The sequence below is a fragment of the Apodemus sylvaticus genome, chromosome X (genome assembly GCF_947179515.1).
Source record: "Apodemus sylvaticus chromosome X, mApoSyl1.1, whole genome shotgun sequence".
Taxonomy (NCBI): Eukaryota; Metazoa; Chordata; class Mammalia; order Rodentia; family Muridae; genus Apodemus; species Apodemus sylvaticus.
In genome coordinates, this window is record NC_067495.1 from 149100594 (window position 1) to 149115226 (window position 14633).

Consider the following 14633-nt stretch of genomic DNA (forward strand, 5'->3'; position numbering starts at 1 on the left):
ATTTGAACTCAGGTGGATCCGCATCTTCTGATGACATCTGAAGCTGGCTTTTGCCTTCTTTTCCCCTTCAGCCTGGATTCTCACTTCCACTCTGCAATCCCTGTCTACAGCAATGAATCATACCTTGTGAAGACTTCAGCTGGTGAATGCTTTCGGCTCCCTGAATTTGTTTTTTTTGAGACCCTAAAGTTGAGGAAAAGAACACTCTGGAAAGTTTGGCTCCAAGAAGACAGTTTCATCCTCTGTGATCAAAGCCCTGCATTGAGATCCTGCATTGATGTAAGAAATTACATCAGCCCACTCAAAGATGAAGCGCATTGGATTAAACACGTTGAGTTACTGGAGTGTCATGGTCTGAGAACAATCTCCTGATTCGTCTAAGATATGTAAGTGTAGCAGAGCACACATCCAGCCATGACAGTCAATTGGTCACAGTTCTTTCAAAATGCAAACTCTTGGACACAAAGTCTTCTAAAAGAAACACATCATTTTCCTTCTGCAAAGAAGAGGCCCAAAGCCAGAAGTCTCTGGCTTCCCCTGTGGTCCAGTCCCAGCAGTAAGCCCCTCCCTCTCCCATGGCTGGACCCAAGCCAGGTGGCTAGTGCTGGCCAGGGTAAAGCTGCAGAAACCAGAAGGGGCGGAGCCTGACAGCGCGCAGACTGAGGGGCGGGATTGGCTCAAACTGGTGCTGCCGTCGGAGTAGGCGGAGCCAGCCGCGCGCCCCGCCCTACTCGGCACCCAGTCTCAGCCCAGAGCGGTGCCAGAGGAAGCGCACCTTGCAGTGGCACGCCCTGTGGACCGCTGCGCGGGGGAGAGCTGCTGCAGAGCTGCTGTTCCTACAGTCCCTGGGCTCCAGAGGAACCCCATAGTCCCTGCTTCCTTCAGGTCTCTCCTTAGGGCCCTGATTCTGCGAAAGGACTAGCGATCCCGCCCCTTTTGCCCGGTACTGACTCGCTCAGACCCCAACCCTGTCCACCACAGTCCCCAAGAGCACCGCAGCCATGGTCATCCGAGGCATGCTGCGAGCTGCTGCGCTCTTGCTGCTCATTAGGACTTGGCTGGCAGAGAGTAACAGCCCCAGTCCCACCCCAAAATTCCACTTCGAGCTCTCCTCCAGCACGCCTGAAGTCATCCTGGAGCTTTTCAACTGGTAAGCAGCCCAGCCTAGCTGAGCATGGAAGGGACAGGGGCAAAAGAAGATCTTGGCCTCTTGGACAGAGCAGGTTGGGGACAAGGGACTCGGACCCGGGTTTGCCTAGGGGCTAAAGCATGGGGACGGCCATGAAATGATAATCCTAGCTTCAACCCACCTGTTACTGCTGTGCCTTACTGTGCTACTGTCAGCCCAATTCTTGAGGCCAGAAGCAGCACCCTCACCCCAGAATCTACCTGATCATCCTCTGGGACTGAGTACCCAGGCAGCTTTTCCCAGTCGTGTTTCTGATGTCCGTGTTACTTGGGGTGTCCATGGGCAATTCACAAAACAGACAGGAAAGACACCTGTTAGAGTAAAGATTTTTAGTCAATTTGCTGAAACAGCATCTCTCTGTGTCTCTGTGTCTCTCTGGGTGGGGGAGGAGGGGCTTTTTCAAATACAGCAGATTGAGATGATTAACTGTGTAATCAGTAGCTGTAAAAGGCGTATAACCTCTGGCTTAAGTTGGGTAAGCTTTTGTACTTACTCTTGTGAAAACATTTGAAGATTTCAGTGTTTCTCTTTGTTTAATTTAAAGTTTCTTTAGGTTTGCAAGTATCTGAGGATAGGATAAACCGTCATCCTTGAAATGTAGATCACACATACACACAGACACACACACACACACATAATGTGTATTTACAAGTGGCCACCCATCTGAAATGCTGACATGTGGGACAGAATAGGCGGGAATGTATTTCTTTAGTTTGGGAATAATTCATGCACACACTTTTAAATGTTACAAAATTAAATTTTATGATTGAGGGAAATGAGTAATAATTTTAAGTGGCAAACTAGAAATAAACATGTATTCAGAAAGGGGAGGGGCTAAGCTGGGCAAGGTTCCAGCAGGCAGCCCTGCAGTGCTCTCAACCCAAAATTCCAGACTGCGTCAGGGAACACACAGGGGGTAGGGGAATCAGGGAGAGATGGAAAGAGCAAGAAAGAGACACCCAGAGAGACAAAAATTGCAGGGGTGATGCATCAAAGATCTAAGGAGCCCCAGTGATAGTGATGCCTGGGGCCTGCCATCATTTAAAAGCCCTTTGGGGAATGAAAGTCTAGATTAATTCAATGAGCATCATAGAGACCTCTGGAAAGGCCTACTATCTGCAGTTGAGCTGTCTTCAGCTAAGACAGCTCCAGGCTGAAAGCACATGTGCACTGAGGAAGATGCCTATTCCCAGAATGAATCTTTTCAAAGAGAGCCCTAAACCCTGGGAATCAGAGATGGTTTAGTTCAATGAGAGTCATAAATCTATGCTACATGAGCAAGACGTGTTCTCCCTCCCCCACCTCTCTCTTTCTGCGTCATGTGTCATATACCAACTCTCTCATACACAGGGTTGACATAAATGTAAGGGGGAAATGCCTGGAACAGGTAGAGGAAATGTGTCTTTGAGCTGGAAAACATGAGCTCAGCTCAAGGGCACGCTAGCCAGTGGGAGCTGACCTCCAGGGGCAACGAGGTACCACTGGAAAGATTGCCTCAAGGTGCAGTGTCTCAAAAAACTAAAACAATGCAGTTTTCTGAGGATCTCATCTGCCCACCTTTTCTCCTCTCCTATGATGGGCTTTCTTCCCCTGACTACTATTTCTGCCTGCTAACAGGGATCCAGTCCTTGCGCCCCACCCTCTGGATGAAAGCAGGGAAGGGGGAGGGGAAGGGGAAAAAGAGTCTGCGTCACTGCCATCACTGCTGTGGTGGCTGACTCACTGGCTGAGAGGGGAGGGGGAAAAGCACACACATATGAATGCACATGTTTCCATGTGGATAGGGGCAGTGGTGGCCCTGGTAAGTGGGTCACTAGTCAACCAGCATTTACTCATGGCTTCTCTGTTTCAGCAAAAATTGTGCAAATGAAGCTGTGGTTCAAAAGATTTTGGACAGGGTGCTGTCAACATATGATGTCCGGCTGAGACCAAATTTTGGAGGTGAGCCAAATTGAGACACCAGAGGCTTTTACATTACATGGAATAGAGCCAGGAGCACCCTGGAAGCTAACCAGGCTCTACACCTCTCCCCACCCCCAGATCCTACTTCCTTGAATCCGCCAAGCCCTGTAAGGAGCTCCTTCAGATTTGTTCTCTTTCATTGAATGTATCAATGTACCTGACTTTCTATGCCAGAAACCTTTTCCTCCTTACTCCTTTCTAAAGGTGTTGCCACCCATAAGCAATTCTAGGAGTTGATTGAGGCCATAGTCTTCTCTGCCTCTGTCACCTAACCCACCTAGACCTGGAACATTGCTATAATGCCTATTTTTCCAAGCCTTCAGCTCTCATCAAATTCAATCCATCTATCATCCCGTAGTATATGTGTTCATAAAATTCAGCCTGATGGCCCCTAACAGGACAAGGAAAGTGACAAGGATAAGAAGTGACAAGGAAGCAGGACAGCTTCCTGTAGGATGGGACACAATCTACTCAGCAGTCACTGCTAATGATTCACATTTGTGCTCATCTGTAACTGTCTTCTGGAAATACTGTGCCACCTTGGAAAGCAAGGAAGTTTCCTTTGGCCCTAAATTGAAGAGGTCAGACTATTAGCTGGTACTTCCCTCCACTACATGAGGGCAGAAGGCTCAGGCCAAGGGCTCCAAGGTGAGTCTGCATGGGAAACAGTGTTGAAAAAGGCAGAAGGTATAATGCCTTTATGCTATTAAGGCCCCAGGGGCAGCAGCTTTTCCATGTGTCATATAGAAATTCAGGGGGTAAAGCACAGCTAATACTGCGTGCATGGTACTAGCCTCTGAATCATTGTGCCAAGCCCCAAAGGATGCCTCTTTCTCACTTTAATGTTTGTCTGAAAAGGCCAAATAGTAGCCATCTCCACTCAATGAGCACACGTTTACCACTGTTTCAGGCTCAGGCTGCCTTCCCTGCACCATTCAAGACTAAAAGAAGGGAACAGAGGCAAGAGTGCATCTCTGGATATTGTCTAGAACTGTAGGCCTAGAGCCTCTTGCTATCAACTTTCATGTTACATTACAACGAGTATTATGATCATGCCAGGCTGGAACACCTGAAAAAATATGGACCCCTACAATTACTTTGCCAAACAGATGGGGACAGTAGGAGGAGGGAACAAGGAGATCTTAGGACCACCTGCCATTTAAATGGAAAGGAAGCCCTTGGGCAGGCTTCTTCCCTGGCCCAGGCTGTAAGGCTGGGGCTGTTGCATGGGAGAAATATGGTGGAAGACCCATTAATCAAACAGCCAGGCTAGAGCATTCAGGGTTTAGGGAACCCAGGACTCTCTGTATAGCCTCCAATAAACAGAGTACCCTCTATATTTAATATGGAATACAGTTTTATGGCTTAATCTTCACATATAAGAATGTTCCTGACTCCTTCCCTCACACACACAGGAACGTGAGACAGAGGCCCAACATCATAAATGAAAGGACATGGAGTGTTTTAACCTTAGCTAGAGAAATAAGAGTAATGTCCCCTTCCCCTGGTTGTGTCCCTGTGCCAAACCATGGCTTGACCAGGCGAATCTGCCCTGCATTTTAGTACCTATTACCTCGTCAGTTAAGAACCCTTGGGCAGGCTTCTTCCCTGGCCCTTTCACTCCACAACACTCCACAGGAGTAAAGGCATCACTAGGATGGTCTAGAGAAGCCTGACTTTGGAGGAAGGGCTGGCAATTGGGCTTTGAAGAAATGACCTAGCATGTAGGCCTCTGTGGGGATTGTTGCCTAATAATACAGCTACCATCTGCTAAAAATGTAGAGAGGGCAGCTTGAAAAGCAGCAAACAAACCCAGTGTTTCTAGAAACCTCTGTCACTACATAGCATTTTCCTGGAGCGTTTCAAACTAGCCCTGGGTGGTGGAACCTGGGCTACACCCTAACACAACTCCATATGCTTCTCAGCCACCATTCATACACTTACTTCCCAAAGCACTTTGCTCTTTGAGGCGCTGAGTTTGAAATAATACATCTTCCTTTAGTTCAGTTTCTATGCAATCAGCCTGCAGTGAAACCAGCAGGTTGAATTGCAAGCATCACATGTATACATATTTCCCTAGCAGCAGTATGGTATAATGTGCTTTGCTATAAACTGGTGGGAGAATAATAAAATGGAGTTCTCCATAGTATCTTATAGCTTACTATTTCCATAACCATGATCATGTTTGACTCTTGCCAATGGGCACTGCAAATACCTAGGGAAAGGTAAAAATACAGGAGGTGGAACACTAACACAGAATTATACATTCAGTCACACTTGCACATTCAACACACTATCATTATTCAGTATTAACTCACATGAGCACACTCATGAATTTACTCACATAGACACACATAAGCATGATCATACATTCACTTAAATTTGCATACTAATGCACAGAAACATGACCCAAACTCATACATTAACACTCATACAAAATGGTCAAATACATATACATATATACGAGGAAAATACTTGCTCATGCACAAACATACAGAAATAATCACAAAATTCCTTTACATTTAACTCACACAGTCAGACATTTACATGAACACACTCATAATTATGAACATACTCACATGGTCATTGCCATGAAAACACATTCACGCGTGCAGACAAGTACATTCATGCACACAGACAAGTTTACAAACACACCTAAATATGAACACACTTGGTCACACATTCACTAAACACAAATATGTTTACATGGACTCATTTATACTCATGTACAATCACACAAAGCCATTCCTATATAAGAGCAAATACATCAACATACTCACACATATACACATAAATATTCTGACACATTGACAAACCACCAGTACTCACATATGTGTTTATGAATGTTCACATAAATTTTCACATATGTATACTTAAAAATCCACCCACACTTTAATACACAGTAACACATTAATACACAAACATGCGCATATATTCAAATATACCTATAAATTCTGTCATGTTATACATTATCAAACTCATACATCCACACACATTCACTCACAGTTATGTTTGCTTACACAAACACACGGATTCACTCACACATATGGACAGTGACACATTCATACACAGATGAACATTGTAGCTATTGATACACTCAAATATGCCTGCAGATACAAACCCACTAGCAAATTTACTTTACACGTTAACATCCTTATGCACATATGCTTACAGTATCACATATGACCAAGGTCACACAAAACTCATATTCACTCACACAAATATGCTCAATACACTTACTGCCATATAAAAATATTCAAGATGCATACAAACTTCATTCATATACATAGGCAAGTTCACAGACACCCATATATGAGCATGCAGGATCACACTTTCATTAATATAACTACTGTGCTCATACCATATTACACTACATCTACATGCCTGTGTATCCTAATTCCACAAAGCATACTGAAATGAACATGTAAGTACATTCTGTCGCATAACTCCCATAGTCACACATGAGTTGACTCATGATAAATATCCTCATGTTTAATTTGAACTCTCTCATATGTTGTCTCCCACACAACTCACTGGATCACACAAACATTCCTATACAACATACTAGATTACACAAATAATGCTCATATGACACACTGGATTATACAAACATGCATGCACACTGACTCATACACAGACATGATTATACACATATTCAGATGAATGTATCCACACATATATGGATACATTCATCCCCAAACTCACAGCAAACATGGACATGTTCACATTCACTCAAACAGAACCATGAATCTTGGCTCTTTTTCATGGGCTTGTTGAGTTTCATGTTTTTTATCCGAAAACATTTATCACAGAGTGCTTCATTTCATATTTCCCTTTTGTGTTGCCCTTCCTTTCAGCACAGCATAAGCAAGGCCTTGCTCTAAGCACTTGACCTTCATTTAACTGTGACACCATTATCCCCATTTAGCCCACAAGGAAGCTCAGGCTCAGAGAGGTTAGGTGACTTAAGATCATACAACCAGCAAACCTCCAAACTAGTTTTAGCCTAGGCAACTGAGTATTGAGTACATATTCTTAACCTTTATCCAAACGTTCATGTGATTGTATCTTCCTGTATTATAGGAGCTCCTGTACCTGTGTCAGTATCTATCTATGTGTCTAATATTGAACAGATCTCAGAAATAAATATGGTAAGTCTATATGCTCCAGTCATGTTGTTGTAGATAAGGGACAAAAAGCATAGTCATAAGCCAACTCTTATTGTTCTGACCTGTGACAGAACTCACCTGAAAGGGAGTAAGGGTAGGTTTAAAATGACAGCCCTCTGGAATAGCAAAAAATGTCAATTGAAGGCTAACATCACAGAATATCCAAAAATTCAGTTATATGTAGAGTATGAAGAAAATCTATGAAGCTTTAAAAAGATTTAATAGCACACTATTTTTGCACTACAGGGTAGCTAAGATTTATTTTATAAGATACACATTGCCCAAAACAGAAGTAAGATGCTGCTGAGGTTGTTGAGGTGCAAACAGTGCTGTTACCTATTCTCAGCTTTTTCAGGGATGCAAATGGCCACTTTCACTTTACCATTGTAATTTTTTCCTGTTGGGAGCATGTACAATACTTTTTTTACATACATTATATGCTCATACATGGAAATATTGTCCAGGAATATAGGAGAACAAATTATAGTTATACACAACAACTTTGAATGGGCCTCACAAATACAGTACTGTGTGGGGAAAGGGGGTTACAGATATATAGTTTGATTCTAATTAAACAACATTCCAAAAAGAAGTCCAACTAAGCATTGTGTTTTCTAAAAATACACTTGGAAACAATGAAACTCTAACCTGAAGCATGGGAAATAGTAGCATAAAAGCTTGTTTCCTCCTGGTTGTAGAAAATGTGCTCTGAAAATCACACATTGGAACTCTCTTAACCTGGATATTAATTATAGAAGCTTACTTTTTGCTGTTCCTTCTTAAGCTTATTTATGCACCTATTTGCATGATATGCTTCATATAGTAGCATATATGTATGTGTGCACATATAATATATGTATATAGAAGACAGAGAGATGGACAATCTCACAATTGTCATTTACCTGTTTTCCCCAAGGACTATACAATCACAATGTTTTTGCATCAGACTTGGAAGGACACACGCTTAGCTTACTATGAAACCAACCTGAACCTGACTCTGGATTATCGGATGCATGAGAAACTCTGGGTTCCTGACTGCTACTTTGTGAATAGCAAAGATGCCTTTGTGCATGATGTAACTGTGGAGAATCGTGTATTTCAACTTCACCCAGATGGGACAGTGCGATACGGCATCCGGTGAGTCCCCACAAGAGTCTTGGGCTGTTCCAGCAAGCTTCATTCTTCCTGCTGTGTATCCCACACACTTTCACATACTTTCCAATCCCTTGTGCAAATGTTCTCCTGTTCAGGAAATCCTCAAAATTCCCATGGCTGAATACTCAATTTGAAAAAACAATGACCTCTTACTCTTGCATCCCCCTTGCTTCTCTCTCACCCCCTTGGGTTCTTCCCTTTCCCCTTCCCTTTCCCCTCTCTCCAAGTGCTCATGGCCATGGCTGGCCTCTACTTCTCTACTCCCTCTCTCTACTTTTCTCTGCCTCTACTACCCTCTTAATTCCCCTCCCCATGCCCTGAATAAACTCTATTTCTATACTGAAAATAAATAAATAAATAAATAAATAAATAAATAAATAAATATGAGGTCCCACTTTAGATACTATAGCCAACTTCTACCCTTTCAAATGGGTCCTATAGTGGGAAGGTGTATTAGGGAATTCAAGTTCACTGGGAACAGTGTTGCTTTATTTTGTGGACAATGAAGAAAGAAATTGACAATTTTAGCTACCATTTGTGACAGGAAATACTATTTTCATTAAATTTTTATGTAATTATATCATTTAAAAAAAACTCTTGATTCCCTGGACCAAAAGACCTCTTCTTCCATTTCGCTGTGTGTGTTGAATTCTTTATCGCCTGGGCTCCACCTCTCTCCTTCCTTCTATTCGCACCATTCAGGGTATCAGGAGAGGAGGGAGCCCTGGAAGAGGGCTATGGCAGGGCTTTGCATCTCCTGCTCTCTTTATTCAGAGAACACAAGCACAGTGATAGTCTTTGACTGATCCATTTGCAATAGAGCCGTCACCAAAGCTGCCTTCACAGTTTCAGCTCAGATTGTCAGTAATGCGAGCTAATAGGTCATTGTAGCCCAGAAAATGTTTCCTATCATGGTTTGTTTGACAGGTCTAATCATTGGTTTTCTCTTACTCTGGGGTATTCTCTCCGCATTTCTTCCTTTCTTCTTCTTCCATCCACATGGAATCATGGAATATCAATGCTTACATGCAATTGATCAATAATCACTCTTGTTTAAAGAAGGCATTGGCTAATGAATAATACTTTGGAAATTCATTTTTAAGGAGAGAAGTACACACTACCCAGTCCCCAAAATGAAATTCCTCCAAGGATGGGCAGTGCTGTGACTGGCTTAGCATATGGGAAGGAAAGAAGATGACATAGGACAGAAATGAGGCAGTAGAGAGATTTTTTTCATTATGTTGTTTTCAAGCACAAGTCACCTCCCTAGCCCCACCAAAGCCATTTGCTCAGATCCCACTCCTGGGTGCACAGCATAGCAATTAATTCTTCTTCTAGCTGTATCTACTGTCAGCATTGTCTGGATCATCCATGAATAAGCATTTTGTGCCCACTGATGTCTTTGTAGCTCTCAATACCACATAGGCCCTCACTACTGACATGGTATAAAGCTGCTCTGGGTCACTGTCCACATTTACACTTGCACACCACATACCTGCTGTCCCCAATGCCTATGTAGCCTTAGCACATTACACAGAGCACACAGTGTTCTCTCAACAGCTTTGTTGATACTTTAACAAGCACAAGTGTTACTGTCTCTGTATTGTTTCCTCAAGGGCCCTTCCCTTTGTGATGTTCTGTGGTTTTTCCCGGCATGACATATATCTGCTCTTTGTTTCAACAATGCCAAAACTTCTGGATTCTTTATCAAATTCAAATTTTTCTCTTTCTCTGCCTCCCCCCAGTTCTACACATATGTGTCAACCCTCCACCTAACCCTTGCCTCCCCACCCTGAAGAATCCTTAGGGATAAGCTTGAATTATTTCCCTTCCTTTTCTGTTTTCCTTGGCAGACTTACCACAACAGCAGCCTGTTCCCTGGATCTGCAAAAATTCCCTATGGACAAACAATCCTGCAAGCTGGAGGTGGAGAGCTGTGCGTATTTCTCCTTCATCCCTGAGTTGGGCTGCAGCAGTCAGGGAAGCAAAAGTAGAGGTGACACCAAGAACAGCACAGCTCCTTTGCTATGCATTTCCCTTTTTCTCCCCAAATTTGTTCACAAGCAGTATATAAATGATAGACAGATGGTGGCTGCATAATAAACTGACAGATAGCTGTATATGCCTGGCATCTGGAAATAGGTGGCCTTTATTGTGTAGGTAATTCAACCAGGAAACTATACATACTCATGGGTAAAAGATCAAACATCTTTCGGCCACACATTCTTTCCTGCCTACAAACTCCAAAGTGGAAGTACTCTCTCTTTGCAAGTGTTTAGACTACCCCAGACTCAGACTCAGATAGCCACAAAGTAGCACCCAAATTCCAAGTGCCAACCATGCTTTGGTTTTCACAGACTTCTGTGGAGTGAAATCTGCCTAGATTAACTCTTTGTTTCACCTCCCAGATGGCTACACTGTCGAAGACATTGTGTTATCCTGGGAAGATGATAATGCCATCCACATTACTGATGAGCTGCATATCCCTCAGTACACCTACCTGGGGAGGACAATTACTAGCAAGGAGGTGTACTTCTACACAGGTGGGCCAGACAACCTTTCTCTCCTGTTTCTTGTCCCCTTTACACCAGTACAAACTCTTGGGGGCATCTGCCTTTGATCCTTAGAGTTGTCTCCATCCTTTCCCATTTATTTGGTTCTGAATGCATCTCATCTTCCCTTCCCCCTTGATAAATCCCTAGTGATGGAGAATCTCCCCTACAGATGGAGAATAAGTATGGAAGGCTTGGGCACACTGACAACACTCTACAGCTGGAAATGATTCCTGTTCCTCATAGGGCTGGCCTCTCACCCTCCATCTGCTTGCAGCCTGAAAATATCTCATGTGGAAATGAGTGAGGCAGGAGGCAAGTTAGATGTGTATTCTTACAGGCTCCTACATGCGCCTGATAGTGAAGTTCCAAGTTCAGAGGGAAGTCCGAAGTTACCTTGTGCAGATCTATTGGCCCACAGTCCTCACCACCATTCTCTCTTGGATATCATTTTGGATGAACTATGATTCCTCTGCAGCCAGGGTAACTATTGGTGAGTTCTCTTTACCTTCATCTCAAGAAGAAATTTGGATCATTTTACTTAGAAACAAGTAAAGACAGAACAGAGAAGATCTTGAACTTCAAGTCTAGGTTTGGGGGAGGCATCAAATGTTTTGAGCAGGGAATAGCCTAGAATATTGAGATATTTGGCCTCTTTTTACTTTCTGTGGAGCAGAGTGGTATATCTTTTCCTTTAGGGACACAACACTATATATATATATATATATATATATATATATATATATATATATATATATATATATATATATATATATATATATGGGGTTAGAAAATATATCATACATACATATATAACTTCATAATACATAAAACTTCAGATACTAAAAGAAGACTTTATGGAACTGGAGATGTTAATTACTTAAACCACAGCTAGAAATTTGAACTTGATCCAGAACAATCAACCTGATAAAGCATAGGAAGCAGGAGCAAGGAGAGGACATGGGCAAACCTTCACCCCAGAGGTGGCCTCTGCTCGCATCCTTTGAGGTTTATACCCAAAGGTTTGCTAAAATTGAAGCTATTAAAGAAGGCTAAACCTGTACTGTGTTGTTCATAGGACTAACTTCGATCCTTGTCCTGACTACCATCGACTCACATATGCGGGATAAACTCCCCCATATTTCCTGTATCAAAGCTATTGACATCTACATCCTTGTGTGCCTGTTCTTCGTTTTCCTGTCCCTGCTGGAGTATGTCTATATCAACTACCTTTTCTTCAGCCAAGTACCTCGGCGTAATCACAGGAGATTCAGGAAACCCAGAAGAGTTGTTGCCCGATACCGCTACCAAGAAGTGGTGGTAGCAAATGTGCAGGTTTGACACTTTGACGGACAGCCATCTTTCCTCCGCACCTCCTCAGCCTAGGCTTAGCACTTGACCCTTTCACATTTCATTGTTGCTTTTATCCCCATACTTTACTTGTATATGACAGGCATACCCATACTTATCTATAGATAATAATTAGCTGATATCATGAAGCAAGAAAAGTCAGAACTTGATTTCTCTAATTTTACGGGCTTCCAGAGTAAGTGATGAAACTAGAAGGGGAGGAGAGGAGAGGTACAGGGAGATTGGCCTTCATACTTTTCCTTCCCTGGCACTTCAGACACCTGAGAACATACTGAGCCCTTTGTTTTGGAGTATATATAAATGCCCAACAACAACACCTCTTTGCCAAAAGCTCAATCTCATGCTACCTGGGAAGCCTACATATAGAACCCAGTATTCCTGAGGTCCCAGTATTACTGCTCCATGGGGAGACAGTTACTTGACTGCAGCTATGACATTCTCTGCATGCTACCTCCTGGTTCAGTTTCTCAGCCCCTCTAAGCACTTCAGAGAGCCCAACAGGCTCTGTCCATCAAAGGTGTCAACAGTAGCTTTGCAAGCACTAGTCAGGAAAGCGCTGATTCCTTCCTTTATCTTTTTCCCTATGCACACCCACTAAGTGATATGCAACTAATCAACTTGTTCATTATCTCCTTCAAGGATGGACTGATTAATGTGGAAGACAGAGTAGAAGATAGAGCTGATCCCCTTCCTGACAGCCCCTTGCAGGCTCATCTGGCAAGCCAGGAAAGTCTAGGATCCTTGGCGTTCACATCAGAGCAGGCCCAGCTGGCTACCTCGGAAAGCCTCAGCCCGCTCTCTTCTGCCTCAAGCCAGGCTCAATTGGCCACTGGAGAAAGCCTGAGTGATCTGCCCTCCACCTCTGAGCAAATACTGCCTGATTGTACCATTCACTTTCATGGCTTTCTTACTAATAACAGTATTATCCCCATCAAAATCCACAGCCGTTCTGATGCCCTTGATGATGAAGACTCCGAAGAAAGCCTAAGCTTTGAGCAGAGCAATGGCCATGGAAGCAGCCACACTGGAAGGCTCAAGCTGCAGATTAGCCAGAGGTGTGTGCAAGAAGCAAGTTGGGACCTTGATAAAATTGAGAGCTCACAGGATGACATCAGTATCACGAGCAGCTGGCTTGGCCTTGATGAACAATGCAAGGGGGATACTGACAGTATCTGGAGCCTTACTGATGAGGAGCTCATGGCCTGTGACCAAGAGAAGGACAGTAGCTCAGAGTCTGAGGAAAGTTGCTCCCCAAGCCCTGTGTGCTCCTTCAATGAAGGGTTCTCTTTTCAGCTCTTTAAGCCTAACCGGGTCCATAAGGTTGATAGATGGTCCCGTTTCTTCTTCCCTCTTTCCTTTGGGCTGTTCAATGTGGTTTACTGGTTATACCACATCTATTAGTTTCTCATAAAGCACAGCAGCAGAGATACTGTAATATGTTTCCTTCATAGTTTCTTCAGCTCTATCTTCCCCTCTTCCGCTTTCCCATTTTATTTGGCAGGGTTTTTTTTTGGGAGGGGGGGTTGTTTTGTTTGGAAGGGACAATCAGATCCATCGGGCACTTCTCTTTATTATAAGTTGGGGGGGGGGAGAGATGGAGAAAACATGTAGCCAGAGGAGAAAGATTGAGGAGGACTTGGAGATAAATTGCACATTGATTTCCTCCTGCTAGAAAATTCTCACCTTTCACTTTAAACAGTCCAACAGCCTAGAAATACCCTTGGGGATATTTAGAAGACAGAGAAGAGCCACACTGAGGAATGAGGATAATCTGGTTCACAAACATTCCTGAGTTCTTTGGGTTTAGCCCCCTCAAATTGTTGAAATTGCTCTTGCATCATTTTTTTTCTTCCTCCTGGGTGCTGTGCACCTTGTCTGCCTGCTAAAAATGACTTTGGGAGAAGAAGTCAAACAAAGTTGGCCTGGGGTATGCAGAGGAAGGGCTAGGCATGGCTTGGATATTCTGACAAAGTAAAGTTGGGAATCATTTGTAAGAGCCTTGTACTTTGCGTGTAGAGTTGTGATACAGGAGTGGGAGGGCAGGTGGGTAGGAGGGACTGCCTAAGACACATAGCAGAGTAAGTGAGAAAGCATGCTTCCAGCAGGGGTATGGCAGACAGGGGAGTAATGTCAGACTGAAATTTGTGCATGTTCAGCTACTCCCTTTTAAGTTATTAAGCCTTCTTTTCCCCGTATTTCCCCTTCACATTGCCTGACAGTAGGGACTCAGTAATT

The 14633-nt window shown here is 43.4% G+C and overlaps 1 protein-coding gene across 1 annotated transcript; it reads left to right on the forward strand.

The window, feature by feature from the left end:
* The first annotated feature begins 1001 nt into the window (after window positions 1–1001).
* Window positions 1002–13799, forward strand: Gabrq (gamma-aminobutyric acid type A receptor subunit theta). The gene is made up of 9 exons (XM_052171718.1): window positions 1002–1150; window positions 3042–3130; window positions 7235–7302; window positions 8237–8457; window positions 10329–10411; window positions 10884–11018; window positions 11368–11520; window positions 12106–12362; window positions 13038–13799. The coding sequence occupies exons 1-9, from the start codon at window positions 1002–1004 to the stop codon at window positions 13797–13799; spliced, it is 1917 nt and encodes a 638-aa protein (XP_052027678.1).
* The last annotated feature ends 834 nt before the right edge of the window (window positions 13800–14633 follow it).